Below are 18,107 nucleotides of genomic sequence, written 5' to 3' on the forward strand. Positions count from 1 at the left end.
AGCATGGCTGGGTTTGGCAGCATGGCTGGGTTTGGCAGCATGGCTGGGTTTGGCAGCATGGCTGGGTTTGGCAGCATGGCTGGGTTTGGCAGCATGGCTGGGTTTGGCAGCATGCAGCGCTTCCAGCCTGACCCTTCTGTGCCAGGCCTCTGTTGGCTTTTGGAGAGCTCACGTCAGAAGAGCCTGTTTACCTAAGAGGCCCACTCAAGCAGCCTGTATCTGTGTGAGCAGTGCCTGCTGTAGCACACACAGCCTAGAGAGACTTGCACTTTAAATCTAGAGTCTCTTGGAATAGTTGCTAATGTGAAACTTCTGGTACAGACACACTAAGAGACAGGGAAAGGGTTTGGGGTTGGTTTGGCTTTTTTTTTTCCTTTCTATTTTAATCTGCTTTTGCAAGAGAAATTTATGCTTTTAAATCCAGAAAAACACACAACATAAAGGATTCTTAAATGCTTGCATTGTTCTTAAAATGTCTTGTAAAGAAATAAGCTGCAACAGATCGTGATGGTTTGAAAAGTACATGATCAGACGCATGTCAGGCAACTTCATAAATTCCTGTTTTAAATTTTATTTTTAACTTTTTCTTTGATCCAGATCTTAGATTCTACGTGGACTGGTTTATTATTTCTTTTGAAGTTTGCTTATTGTCTAAATGTCTGGCTGAATTTTATTTTGCGCCCTTTTTCATTACACAGCTGAAGTACTGGTTTTTTTCTTTTCTAGCTCTGGATTGCAGCTGCTTAAGGAGAAGTATTAGAAAGACTTTATGAATACACTTTTCCTTTCTTATCTTGCAGCCTCCTGATAATCAAAAGCTTGGCTTATTGGAAGCCTTATTAAAAATTGGTGATTGGCACCATGCACAAAGTATTATGGATCAGATGCCTCCGTTTTACGCTACTTCGCACAAGCCGATTGCGGTTGCCCTTTGCCAGCTCGTCCACGTGACAATTGAGCCTCTGTACCGCAGGTAAAGGGAAGACCAGAATTCTGTCATAGGGGAAAACGATTTCTGTACAAGCATGAATTCACTAATAAACCTAATTGTTGATACATTTCTAAAATTTTCACTTCTGTTTCATGTGAAATGCTGCATGTCTTATTTTTCAGAGTTGGTGTACCCAAAGGAGCTAAAGGGTCACCGATTTCTTCTTTGCCAAACCAGAGAGCACCAAAACAAGCAGAGAGCTTTGAGGAATTGAGAAAGGAAGTGTTCAACATGCTTTGTTACCTTGGTCCTCATCTGTCCCATGATCCCATTTTGTTTGCAAAAGTAGTGCGCCTTGGAAAAGCATTTATGAAAGAGGTTGGTATGACACAACAGCTGGTCAAAACTTGAAAAATACCAATTATTCTGATGTCAAAAAATGCTCATGTCTAATAATTGTGTAGGTATTCGAATGATAAAACATAAAAAATTTCTTTGACTTAAGACAAATTTGGAGAATCTTACACATTTTTTGATCATTTTTATGATCAATAAACATTTTTATGATCAAATTAAGGCACTTTAAGTTTATGAGAAAGTCCTTGTTTCTGTAGATATGTAGAGTGGAATTGAGATTACTTGGCTATAGGAATCTCTTGTACAGGTTTACTGTAAATCTATTTATATAGTAGTTTAATATGTTTCTGGCAAGAATGAGCAACATTTTAGCTATTTGCTCTAGGTTGGAACTGTGAAGAAATTCGTCAGTGACAGAGTGGTTAAGGTAATATAGGGAAAGTTATTTTTAATGCACTGTTGCCATCAGCATGTTCTAGTTGTGAAACTACATTTAACACACAGTAGAAATAACTGGAGGTAATTTGACTGTAAGTTAACCCATACAGTAGTTTAAAAGTTAGACTACTAACACTGCACTGCAGCTTTCATGCTTAAGTGTACCTTTAAAATAATTGTGCACTTACTGGTGTGATAGCTTAATATGCTTTTCATGGTGAGTGGAGCAAGAAGAGCAGAAAAGTAATTTAATAATGAAGACTAAAAGCTTAAGAGAGTGTTACTGTGAGAGAAAGGTGGGGAAATAGTCTGTGGCTGTTGATAATTGCATTGGAAGTCCTGAGATTTTTTAGGTAGAAGGTGAATGCTTAGGGCATTTTTTTCCTCTCTCCAGTAAGGAAATTCAGATTTTCATATATAATAGCAAGTTTCCATGTAGTTTCAGTTATTATCTTTTTTTGGACAAAACTGTCCCTATATGTGTAAGGAATGCATTTCATCTATGCATTTGAATTTCTGTATAAAAATATTTTGATGCTGACAGATCTGACAAATTAAACACTTAATATATGCGTGGCCCTGCAGGTTTGTGCTTTTGCTGAAGTAGCCCTTGTTCTGAAACTGCAACTGTTGTGTTAACTGTGCTACAATTAACGTGTGTGTCTTTGTTATAGTTTCAGTCTGATGGAAGCAAACAAGAAGATAAAGAGAAAATGGTGAGTTTATTTTGGAGGAAGGTGTTTTTATGGAAGATTGTGATTGTGACCAAATGTTTAACAACTGTGTGACACCTCTGTAGAACTCTGTAAAACTCTGTAGAGTTTAATGCTTTAATAAAGGTATAGACTTGTCTTGATTTTTTTTCTTAAAGGTAAAGACAGTCCAGTCTCAGGGGTTTGTTTGTATTCCTGTCCTTTTTTTTCTTTTTTTTTCTTTCTCCCTGCATTCCTCAGATCTAATCTTATTCTCTTTAGTCCAGTGCATCTTACTTCTTCTTTTCTCAGAATCAGCTGGAGAACCTCCAGCTATTTATTCTGTAAATACACTTTTCATGGTATCTAAAAGAATTTACTGGGGAAAGTGGAGAGAAAAAGAGAAATTGGAAGTAGTGGAGGTGTTTATTAGTACAGTGGTTATTTTTTTTAACTTGGTTAATGTATTTACTTCTAAATTGTCTAAGTTATTGAATTATCAAGATTGTTCACAAGTTTCCAGCTGAAATCTAACTTGAAAAAAACCAAGTTGTTGTTTTTTTCTTAAATCAACAAGTGAGTTTTCAATATGAAGTTTATGCACTTTTCATTATTACTTGTTCCTCCTCTTTCTCACTTAGCATGATTTTCTGACTTCCTGAATAATTACAGAGAAAATTAGCCTCTTCAGGGTTTTTCACTTTTTGGGTTTTTTTATTGCTGCTACAGTTACTCTAAAGTAGCTCAATGCCAAAGAGAAATGTTTAGGAAAGGGTAAAGATGGGATACTGATAATATGGAAATTGGTACTCTGTCTGCATTGCATGCATAACATTCCTTCTGAGGCAATTCCTTGGGAGTTACCTGAGTTTTTTGTTTCTCTCAGGAGACACTGTTCAGCTGTTTGTTGAGTATCACCGATCAAGTCTTGCTTCCATCCCTTTCTCTGATGGACTGCAATGCATGCATGTCTGAGGAATTATGGGGGATGTTCAAAACTTTTCCATACCAGTACAGGTGGGTAGAATAATTAGTTTCCAGTCTTTGGAATGATCTGTTGAATTGTCAGTACTGAAATTAGTTTTCCTTTATAATCTTTGAAGGTACCGCCTTTATGGGCAGTGGAAGAACGAAACGTACAACAGTCACCCACTTCTGGTGAAAGTTAAAGCTCAAACCATAGACCGAGCCAAGTATATCATGAAGTAAGTAGTCTGTTCCCATGAATAATTGGGAACTGTGATACAATGTACTGCGTGTCACCAACTGAAGAAAAAAGAACTTGATAAATACATTCGCTTTCTAATGACTCTGTAATTTCACTGGTAGTCCTTGTTCATGAAGTATTAAATGTTACTGTCGTTAGAAAATGTAAAGGAAGCAAGGATACAGACAAATTGGTCACCAACAAGGGTATTTAATCTATGAGAAATGTCCCCTTAAATGATTTAAAACTTTTTCCATGGATATGTTATTGTTCCATAAGTTACTTTGCTTATGGAAGTATAAGAGTGTAACATATTTTCTCTGAGTATGGAGATTCTTTCATCCAAAGAGTCTCAAAAATCTTGTCGTGGTTTCTGTAGGTTTGAATGTAGGGCAGTAAGTTGAACAAAATGATTAATTCTCATCTTCAAATGGGCTGGCAGCAATTTCAGATTTACCTCGTGTTTAATGTTTCTGACATTGTCAGGGATTTGGGTTCTGCATTTGTTGTTGCCAAAAGCAGATGGTGTGGTATTATAATGTGGATAATCAGAACCTCCCTATGTAGGCAAGACAGTAGTTGTTACTGGATTGGACTTGGAACTGTAAAAGGAAGAAACAGTGATTTTAATTGTCTTTTAACTTGCTGCACAGACCATAAAACTTTCCCTCCCTTCCCTTGTACAGTGGATTTTGATTGTGCAAGTGTAACACAAAGAAATTATTATTGGTTTTCAGTGAACAGAATGCAACAAATATAAAATGATCTGTGGCTAAATTTAAATTTTCAAGAGAGATTAACAGCATCACATGGTAGTTTTGTATGTGGTGCAGGTTTCACTGACGACTTCTGAAAGCAAAGTGCTCCAAGGTGAAACTAGAATGTGGCCCATAGTAATATAGGGACAACTGGTGTGGTTGTACCATCTGAATCTTGTGGGATTATCAATTTCTGATTCTCAGAGGAGTAGTATTTCTATGTTTAGATTTCTTGAAAACACACCTGCTTGTGAGAATTAAATCTCTGAGACTAATAAAGGCATTTCTTCACTGAAACTAACCTGTTGTTTTAATATTCTTTTAGCTTGTCTGTTGCAATAAAATGTGTTCTCTTTTGCAGGCGTTTAACTAAGGAAAATGTGAAACCCTCTGGGAGACAAATTGGGAAGCTCAGCCACAGCAATCCTACAATTTTATTTGACTATGTATGTAGTTACATGTATTTGAATACTATTTCATACTAACAACAGATATTGAAGTGCAGGAAGGGACCTGCAGTTCTGATTTCTTTACTTCTGATGCAGATTTTAACATCTGGTCATTTTTTAGTAGTGCACAGGTCTGAGATATGTTTCACTGGTATCTTTAAGGTACCAAAAATTAATGAGAAATTAATCTCTTGCTTCGACAGTGGCTTAGGATCTTCTGAAATATGAATTTCAAAGCATGTTTTCTGTAGGTTTTGAAGACAAATATTGTTAAATGGTTTTATTATGTGAAAGATACCGAATGCTGTCCCTATTCAACTCCATGTCTTTTGTAACTTTCAGATCTTATCACAAATACAAAAATACGATAACTTAATAACTCCAGTTGTTGATTCATTGAAATACCTCACTTCACTGAACTACGATGTCTTGGCATGTATCCTTTAATGGAAATTAATACATTAGTTACTGATAAAGCTGCAGTTGTAGCCAGATCAAATCTTTTGTCTGTAAGTAAATATCTTCTGTAAGTAAATACCTTCTGTTGCTTTCTATTCTCATTGCTTTTTGCTGGAAATTTTAGTGAGGTTTGCAAATACCTTTGCACTTTTAGTGGATTATGGAACCCTTTCTATTAATGCTTTCACACTGGGAAATTGTTCTTTATTTTTAAGGGGTTTTCATTACTTTCACTCTGTTCTTGAAGGCATAGCGATCTTGTAAATAGTAAAGTAAATACTCTTTGAAGTTACTGTATCTTTCATGGTTTCATATTTTTATACCATAACTATGTTAGTGGATCTCCTATATCATACTTTCTATACTTGCCTGTCATGTTGATATATTACAAATTGTGGAGCCAGAAAAACAGATCTGTGTATCTTTTGTTTTTATAAGTTAAGGAAAAATATTGTCTTTAACTCCACTAAAGATTGTATCATTGAAGCACTGGCAAACCCTGAAAAGGAGAGAATGAAGCACGATGACACTACGATCTCGAGCTGGCTGCAGAGTTAGTATTCTTGATTTATTTATTACGTTAATGTTTAAAACGCTTTACCCTCCCTATGATCTACTATACCATTGATCTCTATGATCAATATTTCACTTGCACCTACTGGCTAATCTTTAAACAAAATGGAGAGCTGGGAAGTTTAATCAATAGGAAAATAGAGTTTCCTTTGTAATGCAAAAATGCACGTATGGCTAACATCCCATATGCACTTTGTTAATGTTTATTTAATGCTTAGCATCCCATGAGGTGCAGTCACAACTGTTTCTCTCTGGTTTAGGTCTGGCAAGCTTTTGTGGTGCAGTTTTCCGAAAATACCCAATTGAACTTGCTGGTCTACTGCAGTATGTAGCCAACCAACTGAAAGCTGGGAAAAGGCAAGTCTTGCATAATTGATCTTTATAAACTCAATTTTTATAATGTATTATTTGTGTGTTTACTGGTATGTGGGCACTCGATGTAGTAGTTGCTCTAGTAGTGGTAAAACTCCACTTACAGTAACTGGGAAGGTTAAGAAATTTAAATAGTGGAAAGAATAACGTCCTCTTTAGTACACTTCTGCTCTAATTGTATAGCTGTGACATTTTTGAAGTACTCATTTTTCATCTGTAACTTATTTTAATAGGTTTTTTAACAGCTAACCAAATGGGGAGAGAACCTGCCAGTCTGTGATTTTATGTAGAAGTTATTGTACATTATTTAAAAAACAAGTATCCAATATAAAGGAGTACGACTGTTACAGTTTTAGGTTTTCCTTTCTCATAATGTCTTCTCTGTAGGGACAGCTCTTAACATATTATTTAAATACTTTATCCAATGTATTTAGTGGCAGTTGACTTGCTTCTTTATATACCAGTGTAAATTATAACTCAAAAAATACTTTTAAACAAGGTTTGCAATTCAAATTTTCCTTTTGTCATTCCATTGTCATCACTTAGTGTTATTGTTTCATTTACTTATTTAATTTTATCACATAGGTGATTATCAACTTTTTTTCTAATAGGAATCCCCATATGGTTATTGAAAGGTAACTTACCAATGCTGATAACAGGGCATGTTATTTTAGGGTATTTTTGTTGAGAAATCTAGTTTTTTCCCCTTCCCTGCAATGTAGACACTCAGTCTCATATGCTCCCCTGTCCCTAATTTGTTTTGTTCTGATGATGGTACAACCACATTGAGCTGCAGAGGAAGGGTAAGTAATGTTTATTGTCTTTCCCCAGAATTAAGACTTTAAGTATTTGGGGGGGAAAAAAATCGGTTTAGTGCTTGGGATCATGAAAATAAAATGGATTTACCAGTAGGACCAATTCCATAGAACTGCAATATTCAAGTATTTGAATTGGAGTATATCCTGGTATTGCATATTTCCTAGACAAAAAACATGCTGACCATGTTAGGAATAACAAACAAAAATGTAAGCCATATAAATTATTTAAATATAAAGCTTTGTTTTGGAGGGCATGGGTCAATGATTTTTATAAGCAGGTCACACAAATCTCAGAAGTTAGTGGAAAACATTTCTGATTTGTGTGGTTGTGATACAATTTACTATACTTTTGTTGAGGAAAAGTCATTGTCCTTGTGGAATTAAAAGTAGGAAGTAAAGCCTAGTCTCTGGACAGGATGATTATTGGAGTATTTTGTGTATTGTGTTTAAGTAAAAGAAAACAGTTTTCTATCTTTCCAAATAACCTTCCCAGACTAACTTTTCCAGTACATTTATAAGGCTGTGTACTGGTTTAGAAACTTTTTAGCAAAATAAGAAAATATTCCATGTTCATGAAATAACTGTATAGATACACTTTGAAACATGGCAAACAACAAAAGGAGCAATAAACTTTATGATTAATTTGATGATACTTAAAAGTTAATAGCACCACGTTCACTATCATCTTCAAAAACAATGAAGTTGTTCTGAAGGGGTTCTAAAATCCAGCTGCTGAATTGCCTGCATTGCTTTTAAGTACTAACTTTTTACTTGCAGTAAAGAAATCCTTGTGCTCAACATACTAGTTTCTTCTTCAAAAAGAATGAAAATTTTGTTTTAACATGCACCGTAGTGTTGCTTTGTAATGTGTATTGAATGTCATAGCTTCCATTTCTTAAACAAATTGTCTTGTTTTTACTCCACTTTTTTGTTTTCTGTGCAGCTTCGATTTGCTTATTTTAAAAGAGGTCGTACAGAAAATGGCAGGGATAGAAATTACTGAAGAAATGACAATGGAACAGTTGGAAGCCATGACTGGTGGAGAACAACTGAAGGCTGAGGTGTGTTCATGTTAAATAGAATAATAGCTGTTGCTAATTAATGGTGGTTCTGATGCATGAGCATCAGATGCATGAGCTCTGGCAGCATAGCTGAGAAAGGTGGTGTACTTTCATCACAGAGTTTCCCCCTCCATTGAGCTTACAAGGCTTGAGACAGGCAGCCAGGACAGGGCATGTGAACCTGAATTGTGCATCACAGCATCTCCTGTTAACAGGACATGGCAGGCCTGTGACCTGCAGCAGCCAGCGAGCTGGGATATGGTGCCGTCCTGCTGGGACAACCCTGCTCTGGGGTGAGCAGCTCCCTGGGGAGGGGATTAGAAGAACTAGTTAATAACAAGCAGGACTCGTTAGTGTCTGATTCTTCTATCCATACATTGCAGTACAAGACCCAGGGAGTTTTATTGATGGACAGGAAACTGGTGTTAATTCATCAGTATTCCTGCAGTCAGCACACATGAATTCCGTTTGTGAGGCACCGTTTTCAAACTTGGGTAACTTCTTCTGTACTGTGCAGGGCGGATACTTTGGCCAAATCAGGAATACAAAGAAATCATCTCAGAGATTGAAAGATGCATTATTGGACCATGATCTTGCCCTCCCACTGTGCCTGCTTATGGCTCAGCAGAGAAATGGTGTGATCTTTCAAGAGGGAGGGGAAAAACATCTGAAGCTGGTGGGAAAGCTGTATGATCAGGCAAGTAAAACCACCTGTATTTATGAGAACCCCTCCTTTTTGTTAACTTCTAGTATATCACCACAATATACAAGAATTCAGGACATAAAAATATCCATTTATATGTAAGAATTCAGTACAATAAATATGAATATATAAGAATTTTAAAATCAATTGCAGTGGTTGCGTTGCTAAAGTACATGGATGTATTAAATATATATTATATTGACAAATGACTTCTGAGTAAAAGATCAAAGCATCCTTTGTCATAAAAACTTAAATTCTTTTCTGAAGTTGTCCATCATATTTTTCTGATCTTACTTTGGTAGTGGAACTTCCTTTTTTTTTTTTTTTTTTTTAAAGAATGCTTCTGCTACCTTAGGCATTAAGAACTAGTTGCATTCCATTCTGGTAGAACAGAATGCTCTTATAGAGTTCTGCTGGCTTTAAAATTCTTGCTCTACTGTGTGGCATTGGAAAAAAAAAACCAAACCAAGCTTTCAAGCTCTCCCTAACTTAATTTTTGAACAAAATAATACTGTTTGCTAACTTTTTATATCTTTTCACTTGTAGTGCCATGACACCCTGGTACAATTTGGTGGGTTTTTAGCATCCAACCTAAGCACAGAGGATTACATTAAGCGAGTGCCTTCTATCGATGTTCTGTGTAACGAGTTCCACACGCCTCATGATGCTGCGTTTTTCCTCTCGAGACCCATGTATGCACACCACATTTCAGTGAGTACAACCCTTCCATTTGTCTGCTTTTGGTGTTGCTCTGTTAGGTGTTACCAGCAGATATGTTAGGTTCCTGATAAAATTTGCTAAATAAAACTTGCGAAGTTTTATGAGTAGAGTTAGAAATAGAAGCTGTCCTCAATCTTCTTAGAAAATGCAGCCCACGTGTCGACTTCCATACAACTGACAGAAGTTGTAGCTAACAAAGTCACCTTTTCTCATGTCTTGGGTCATCAGTAGGAGTTCTCTCCCTCTGTATTCCCCCAAAGGTGTAAGTTCTTCTGCAGGTGTTCTAGATGGATTTTTGCTGTGGAGGAAAGTGTTGGAACTGCCAAATGGTGTGGTAGCTCAGAAAGTGTCAGAAATAAATTTGCTCCTTCATCTAAAATGCTAAATATGGAGAGCAGATTTCACTTGGTGTAGTGTAATTTGTTACTATAACAACAGGTAGCAGCATCAGCAAAGACAGATGAATACTTAAAGTTCTGTGTGATGTTCTTCAGTGCTTTATGTACATAAATGACATTGTGTGTGTGTAAATGTTATATAGAAAGATTTCTGAGAAAAGTTAAATTATATTGCTAAAGTTTAAATTTTGTTTGTGTATGTAGATTACAGTTTATTTTTCATATTTTCTAATCCACAGTCAAAGTATGATGAACTAAAAAAAGCAGAGAAGGGAAATAAACAGCAGCACAAAGTTCACAAATATATTACATCGTGTGAGCTGGTGATGGCTCCTGTTCATGAAGCTGTGATTTCTCTGCACCTCCCCAAAGTTTGGGATGACATCAGCCCTCAGTTTTATGCCACATTCTGGTCTTTGACAATGTATGACCTTGCCGTCCCACATAGCAGCTATGACAGAGAAGTCAATAAACTTAAAGTCCAGATGAAAGCCATAGATGACAATCAGGAAATGGTATGTTGATACAATTTTGTGGTCCACACTTTTTTTTCGTGAAGTATTATATTGAAGTTGTTTAGATCTGGGAGGTTTTGTCACCTTTTGTCATCCATTCTGATTTGTCACATTAACATAATATGTATTTCTTTATAATTCCCATGTTAAAAGTACCAATGACTCCACTTAGTGAAAACTACTAGAAAATCTGTTTCAGAAAGCAGTTCTTGACACCTGCATCTGTGGTTTATCTGTTTGCTTTTATCTTTAGTCAGCCAGTATTCATAAAATCAGTTGATTACTAGAGCAGAACACTATTGAGTGAAATGGGAAGGTTTTCAAATATTCTTTAGTGTTACTGGGAACTTATTGCTCTGTCTATAGCAAATGTTAGTATAACAGTAAATGAGTTATGTTGACATTTTGTAGCCTCCAAATAAAAAGAAAAAAGAAAAGGAACGTTGCACAGCTCTGCAGGACAAGCTCCTTGAAGAGGAGAAGAAGCAGTTGGAGCACGTGCAGAGAGTTCTACAGAGACTGAAACTAGAGAAAGATAACTGGCTTCTGGCAAGTAAGTGTGTCCAGGGGAAATGCTGTGGATGTTTTTGTAGTTATCACTGTCCCCAGAATTTGCTTGCACTAATAGCCTTAAAGGTTATTTGAAAATTTGATCTCTTTATGTGTGGAGGTCCATTTAGCAAGGTAAATTTTTTGCTAGAACGTAATATGTCTGTGCAAATGCTGAGGTTTTCAGAGAGGTGTTTTGTTTATTTCTTGCAATGTCAAGACCTTTTAAATATTGCACTGATTTAGGCAATAAGAGATTGACCAATTCAGTGGAAGGTTGTAATTGCAAGCTGGCTTGTACTTGCTAACTGCAGTTAGAATGCTGCTGAGTTAGGGTAATGGCTACTTTACAAGAAATAGGCATGTAGAGTCTCAATAAGTGGTGTGAGTTAACTTATTTTGAATCCTGTGATTAGGAGCAATATGCCAGTGTTTGGGCAGCAGCATAAACCATGTTCCAATGACAAGATAAGTATTGTGGCAGCATAACAGCACCACACAGTGAACCAGCATGCACGTGTTTCTTATGGCAGATATGCAGGAGGCAGAACCAAGTTTTTTCTCCTACAAAGCCTCTGTAATGTTTCATGTTGATTGTGAACTCTGCTTGATATGGTTAATCTGAAATGTTTTTCTCTGGTCAGTTTTCTTCTCTGGATGAACTTTGAGTTTGTAACTGGAAGTAGTAGTTCGTCTGTCCTGAGAAGCCTAGCGTAACCCAGTGGAAAAGAGTTTTATTGTCCGACTCGTGTAAGATCCACCCAACTGATTTAATGAAGAAACACTGACAATTAAATCAAGAGAAGTTATTCCCTATAAATGTTTAATGTACTGGTGTGGACAGCGAATGAGCTTCGTGAAATTACTGGTTGAAAAATTACTGCCTGACTAAAGCTTGGTCTAGAGCTTACGTGGTAAATTTATCTACTTAAGGAAGCACCCGAAAGCATGTAGAAAATTGTGTAGATATGATCTGTATATAAACACAAACTCTTCATAGTACAAGCATTTGTGGGATACTGGGAATAGCTTATTGTTGGCTCTTGAGTGCTCAGGCTTCAGCTGCAAGAAGTTTCCCAGTATTGTATCCAGAGACAAACTTACTATTTCAGCAGTTTCCCCACTGAAATAAATAATCTGTAATTGTGCCATATGAGGAAATTGAACAGCACATCCACTGTAGTAGTGGGTTTTGATTATTACCTTTAAAAATTATTAATATTTAATTAATTTTTTAAAGACTGGCTTCTTGTGTAGAAAGTTTTGATAGAGTGTTTGTATCATTAAGAATAGGTTAATTTTTGGCAGAATAAGTAGACAGGTACCTTCAACAGTTGGAAACTAGCTGTTCTGACTGGCTGCTTACTTGCTTTATTTGTACAACTTTTGAAGTAACACACACTTGATTGTTCTGTGAACTGTGGTTCTCTTCATATATTTTTGTTAAAGTGCCAAAGGTTTGTTACAACCTTTGAGGAGTAGATACTAAAATTAAACAAACTTAACATGAAGTTTTTAGTTAGTAAAAGCTGACAGTCCTTTCTTGAACAAGTTTTATTCCATGAGCATCACAAAATCAAAGCAAGTAAATCCTGGTTATTAGTGACTTGTGACCTGGCAAAACCACCCGTTGCCTTCATGAGGATCATGGCTGTTCTTCCTCTGAAGGCATCACTTGCAGTTTTCAGTTCCGTGCTTTCATCCGTATGTTTTTCTTCCGACCTTCCTTTTGTGCTGCACATCCCTCCTAGTTTGTTTTTATACTCCTCTTTGCCATTTGAGGACCAGTTTGGGAATGTGTTTGGCTGTTGAGTTTACCAACTAGTGGTCGGTCAAATGGAAACAGGTAACTCAAGCATACAGTGCACTCTTACTCAGCGCTAGAATGAAACTTTCACAAAATGTGTGTATTGGGGTGGTGGTTTACTGAAGACTGTTCCTCTTTAAATTTCTTTAATTGATTGATTGGAAAAATGATTCTTAATGGATTCTATATAGACAGCAAGTTCTTCAGTTTCTAAGGAAACAGAGCTGAAAGTCAGCCCTATCTAGAAAGGTGAAAGCAAGTGTTGTAGGGAAATAGCAAGTGGTGTTCCTTTTGTTAATGTGCACAATTGGAGCAGGTGGAGAAGTTTACTGAAACTTTTCCAGAACCTGTTTTTTCCTGCATTGTGTAGTAGAAGAATTTTCCCAATAAGAAATCAACATTTACTGCATCCACCCTGCTATCCTTCCCCCATCCTCAAACAGTTACACTTATTCTGACTTTTTCTGATGAGTACCAAAGATATGTCTGGAATACCAAGCGGCCAAATGTACAAAAACCAGAGTATGGATGTGTGATAACTGAACTTCTTGGGAAGAGAGTAGTTGAATGTTAACCCATTCATTTACTTTATTTTTCCTTTTTTCCCCTCTCAACTTCTTTGTTTTGGAAGAATCTACCAAAAATGAGACTATCACCAAATTTTTGCAGTTGTGCATATTTCCCCGGTGCATTTTTTCGGCAATTGATGCAGTTTACTGTGCTCACTTTGTTGAACTGGTGCATCAGCAGAAAACACCCAACTTCTCCACACTTCTCTGCTATGACCGTGTAAGTAGCTACAACTGTGTGTGTGTGTACATCTAGCTATGTGTGTACATGTAGCTGCAACTGTGTGTGTGTGAGCATGCCAAAGTAGTGTCTCCACTGCCTCCCAAAAGAGGTAAACAAATAATTACTGAAGTTTAATTTCAGAATCTGTAACAATCAGAAGTTTACTTTTGTACTTCAGATCTCACAAACCAAGTTTTCTTAAAGCTTCAGGGGTTTGTGTTTGTGTTTTACCCTAATGACACTAGAGTTTCAGAGCAAAGTCATTAGCAGTCATAGGAGTTGCTTTCAGGTTTTGCAACCTTTGAAGTACTCTACATTTCCATGGCCTCCTCTTAGAGGAAAACAAAACAGTTTTCAGTGAAGACACTTGAACTGTTGAAAACTCTGTGTCAGCAGCAGCTGTACACAGTGCTTAGATTCTGGGCCAAGTGCAAAGGACCAACAGTTAGGTAACAAAGGCTTGAAAACTAAACAAAATATTTTATAAGCAATTTCTGTTGTATTTAGAAACCAGCTTGATGGTGATTTAGATGAGAGAAATTTGTGATTCTTATAGTTTTTATTGTTCAGTAAAGTCATAGTAACTTTTTCTTGCTCTCTTCACAGGTTTTCTCTGATATTATATATACAGTTGCAAGTTGCACTGAAAATGAAGCCAGTAGGTACGGCAGGTTTTTATGCTGTATGCTGGAAACTGTGACTAGATGGCACAGTGACAGAGTCATATATGAAAAGGTATGTGAGCTTCTGCTTGGAATATGTAATGGCCACTTGGGTAATTCAGCCCACTAAAAATGGATTTAGTGAAACTTAGTTAGATTTAAAAACAGTGTGATTGGTTTTTACTGCTGGTGTAATTGTAGAATTAAATTTCTGTAATTTGTGTAGTTTTGATAGAAGTAATTTTGGATAGTGTTAAAAATATATTGGCTAAAAAACCCTTCTATTTCTGATTTTTCTTATAGCTTGTCTTGAAGATAATTTAGGGAACATATGGAAACTCTCCTAATACTCCTTGCAAAAAAAAACTAGTTGAATTATGAATAATCTGTTCTCTCACCCACAACTAAAATTTTGATATAAACAAGCTTTTAGAAAAAAAATGCGTGTCAGTCTTGTAAACTGTGATTATGTCTTATTCTTTAGATTTTAGAATTTAGAATTACCAGTTTTGTTTCCTGAAAAACAATTTTTTTCTTTTCTTTGATGCATATGTAGGAATGTGGCAACTATCCAGGCTTCCTGACTATATTACGGGCAACTGGATTTGATGGTGGAAATAAGGCTGATCAATTGGATTATGAGAATTTTAGACACGTGGTACACAAATGGCACTATAAATTAACTAAGGTAAATAGAGATGCCAAAAACCTGAGGTTTTTGGAAGCTTTAATAAAAAAACTCCCTACTTCATTAAATTTCATTTGTGTTTTAGGCTTCTGTGCACTGCCTGGAAACGGGTGAATATACACATATCAGAAACATCCTGATTGTGCTGACCAAAATCCTTCCATGGTATCCAAAAGTGCTGAACCTGGGTCAAGCCTTGGAAAGAAGAGTACACAAGATATGTCAGGAAGAGAAAGAGAAGAGACCTGATCTATATGCATTGGCTATGGGGTAACAACAACTTACTTTAAGAAAGTGGTTAAAAGTGGATCGTGAAAGGCATCTAAAGACTCGGAACTGTTACAGTCCTAACATTTGATTTTTACCTTATCACAGAAGATTCGCTATCCTGCGTCTCGGTGCTGGCAGTGTGAATGAAAACATTCATTTTGTGCTGGATGATCACTAATTTCCTTTACAAGACTCTAGTAAAACACTTTAAATAGTACAGATTTCCACTCACAGGGGCAGAGCTGTATTTTAGAGAAATAGTGTAGGAGCAAGGAGATAGGAGGGATAGTAAAACGAAGAAAGCCGAGGGCTATTTCTGCAAGACTGCTTAGATTTTGAAAGTTTATATGATTCTAAAATGCTTAGTTACATGTTCCATCTTTCTGTGGTGAATGTGGAGTCATCCTTGTGTGCCTGAGGGGCAGTTCAGGTTGCCCAAACAGTTTAAGTTTTGTCAGCAGTTCTGTGTGTTTGACAGGGGGGTGTGTGTGTGTGTGTGTGTGTGTGTGTGTGTGTGTGGTGGTGATGAAGAGGGTGTGGAGGTAGGGCTGCTTCTATGTCTAGTGGGTTTGTTTGTTTTTCTTTTTCTTTTGAGCTCATCAATAAAGGGGGAAGAAACTGCGTATCAGTTAGGAAAAACTGTGAAATAAATAACAGATGAACTGTTAGATTAGATCCTCATTTAAGATTCAACCCATGTTTTGCTTTATGTTTGTGCATATTTAACAATCTGTGCGACTTGCAGCTATTCTGGACAGTTGAAAAGTAGGAAGCCTTTCATGATACCTGAAAATGAATTTCACCACAAAGACCCACCTGCCAGGAATGCTGTACCTGCAACAGTACAAAATGGGCCAGGTGGTGCTGGGATGCCAACGTCTCTCACAATAAATACAGTTAGACTGGAAGAGGGCACTACTGAGGAGACTGGTAAACACACCTATGATTATTATATGTTTATTTCTTAGTAGAGTTCTTCTGACATTACGGGCTTGTCTCAAAATTTGGCTCATTAAACTGAAAAGAAAAAATATAAATGTGATGCTAAATAGGGACAGTGTACATTCTTTATTTTTACTTGATTTTGGGAGGGGGTGTTCTTAATCTAGTTGCCTATTTTAGCTGCTACCTACACATGACCATACATGAATATGCTTAGCTACTTGTTTTATTTTAACCAATAGGATGTGTATTAGCTTGTTAAAATAGAGTTCTCTTTTTTTTAAACAGATAAACTGAAGGAGAAGTCTCAGGGTGTGGTGAAAGTTATTAATAAAACTGTCAACGCTACACCAAAAGTGACAACAAGCAATGGAAATAGTGCATCTAATAGGTGAGAAAAACTATTCTTACTCATTCTCAATTTTCTTCCTTCCAAGCCACAGAACTATGCTTGAAAATTACCTGTCTTTTATTTTTACTTTCGGGTTCTGAATAGATTGTTTACATTTCTTTACAGTTTAATAAATGAGATTATTTCTTTCAAAATACACAGCTGTCCTAATCAGACATTGTTGTTAAATGCATTCCATTTTAACTAAACAAAGATAAAACAAATGAGAACATTTGCTTGATGCTGTTCTGATAAAGAAACAGCAAATCTGAAATCTTGCAGTGTCTGCTTTAGGAAATGCTGTCAAACCTTAGAAGTAAAACTTTCGTGATAAAACTGGAGGTGTGCTTTGCATGCATGCTAATTGGCCTTTTTATTTTCGATGCAGCAAAATTATTAAAGAGAAAGATGATAAAGAAAAAAGCGGGAAGGAAAAAGATAAAGAAAAAAAAGACAAGACTCCAGCTGCCACTCCGGAGATGAAGGCACTTGGGAAGGATGGGAAAGATAAACCGAAGGAAGAACGGGCAAACAAAGAGGAGAAAGCAAGAGAGATCAAGGAGAAAACGCCGAAATCTGACAAAGAGAAGGAAAAAGTCAAGAAAGAAGAAAAAGCTTCAAAAGAAGAAAAATCCAAGACGGTTGTTACCATCATTGAGTCAAAGTCAACTGCAGAGAAGGAGAGAGAAAAGGAGCCATCCAGAGAAAGAGATCTAGCGAAGGAAATGAAATCCAAGGAAAATGCTAAAGGAGGAGAAAAGGTGCCAGTAGCTGGGTCCTTGAAGTCACCTGTTCCCCGATCAGAAACATCAGAATCTGAAAGGGGTAAGTTTGGATATCTGTTCTTGCCTAGAAAAACAGAATGTCACTGGAAAATCACTGAATGTCAAAAAATGCTAGAGAAGATGAAAAAAAATCCCTACATAATATCTGGGATTTTGGCATTGGCATTTCAATATAGTATCTAAAATAGGTGGTCAGGATATCTCCAAAATGCAAACTATGAATGTGTGAACTTCACGTGTCTTCTGTGAATGCTTGTTTTCACAAAGCCTGTCATTTTTTTTCTACTATAAGTCTAAACAGTCTTTTAGTAAAATATATTTGTAAAACTTCGACCTTTCAAGTTTTGCAAAAATGTAGTGCAAAAACCTCAGTAGTGTACTCTGAGAGTTTCATCACAACCTTTGTGTTGGAAGAAAAGAGAGAGAGTGGAAGATGTAGGTCTGTGTCCTTAAAAAGGACACAGGAAGCTTTATTAGTTGCTTCTTATATTAAGGGTTAGCAAATCCTTAATGCTGATATTTTAAACTTTTATGATCTGAGGTTGATGTTGAGTTTTATACTTGTGCTGCTTAAGGCAAACCACATAAGGGAGGGTTGTAGTGCTTTTCGTTGGGTTCACCTTTTCAGGGTCTTCAAAGCAACTCTGAAATTCGGATACTGACTTGTATAAAGTGGAAGTTTGAAGTGAGCATAATTTTGCAGCAGTTTGTTCATAAAGAGGGTCAAGGCATGCTAGTAACTCTAGATAGCTTAAGGAAAAAAAATTTGG

At 36.6% G+C, this 18,107-nt stretch overlaps 1 protein-coding gene across 4 annotated transcripts in view; it reads left to right on the top strand.

Annotated features, from left to right (window-relative positions):
• The window catches only part of THOC2 (THO complex 2), a 61,284-nt gene that overhangs the window by 31,711 nt on the left and 11,466 nt on the right, over positions 1-18,107 (top strand). For 3 of the 4 annotated variants that reach the window (XR_003534855.1, XR_003534856.1, XM_027687113.1), the window contains exons 12-33: positions 801-973; positions 1,114-1,309; positions 1,674-1,715; positions 2,401-2,442; positions 3,305-3,435; positions 3,522-3,623; positions 4,745-4,829; positions 5,175-5,268; positions 5,764-5,844; positions 6,125-6,221; positions 7,998-8,115; positions 8,633-8,812; positions 9,365-9,529; positions 10,176-10,451; positions 10,863-11,004; positions 13,439-13,596; positions 14,206-14,334; positions 14,818-14,949; positions 15,035-15,219; positions 15,965-16,149; positions 16,450-16,552; positions 16,941-17,377. Coding sequence is in view for 2 of the 4 variants with exons in the window: in XM_027687113.1 (XP_027542914.1) it covers positions 801-973; positions 1,114-1,309; positions 1,674-1,715; positions 2,401-2,442; positions 3,305-3,435; positions 3,522-3,623; positions 4,745-4,829; positions 5,175-5,268; positions 5,764-5,844; positions 6,125-6,221; positions 7,998-8,115; positions 8,633-8,812; positions 9,365-9,529; positions 10,176-10,451; positions 10,863-11,004; positions 13,439-13,596; positions 14,206-14,334; positions 14,818-14,949; positions 15,035-15,219; positions 15,965-16,149; positions 16,450-16,552; positions 16,941-17,377 (3,253 nt within the window). In the remaining 2 variants the exon portion in view is untranslated. The remainder of the gene's footprint in view (positions 1-800; positions 974-1,113; positions 1,310-1,673; positions 1,716-2,400; positions 2,443-3,304; positions 3,436-3,521; positions 3,624-4,744; positions 4,830-5,174; positions 5,269-5,763; positions 5,845-6,124; positions 6,222-7,997; positions 8,116-8,632; positions 8,813-9,364; positions 9,530-10,175; positions 10,452-10,862; positions 11,005-13,438; positions 13,597-14,205; positions 14,335-14,817; positions 14,950-15,034; positions 15,220-15,964; positions 16,150-16,449; positions 16,553-16,940; positions 17,378-18,107) is intronic. The other variant, XM_027687115.1, reaches the window with a different exon arrangement.

This window comes from Neopelma chrysocephalum, unplaced genomic scaffold (genome assembly GCF_003984885.1).
Source record: "Neopelma chrysocephalum unplaced genomic scaffold, ASM398488v2 Primary Assembly neopelma1_73b, whole genome shotgun sequence".
Classification (NCBI taxonomy): Eukaryota; Metazoa; Chordata; class Aves; order Passeriformes; family Pipridae; genus Neopelma; species Neopelma chrysocephalum.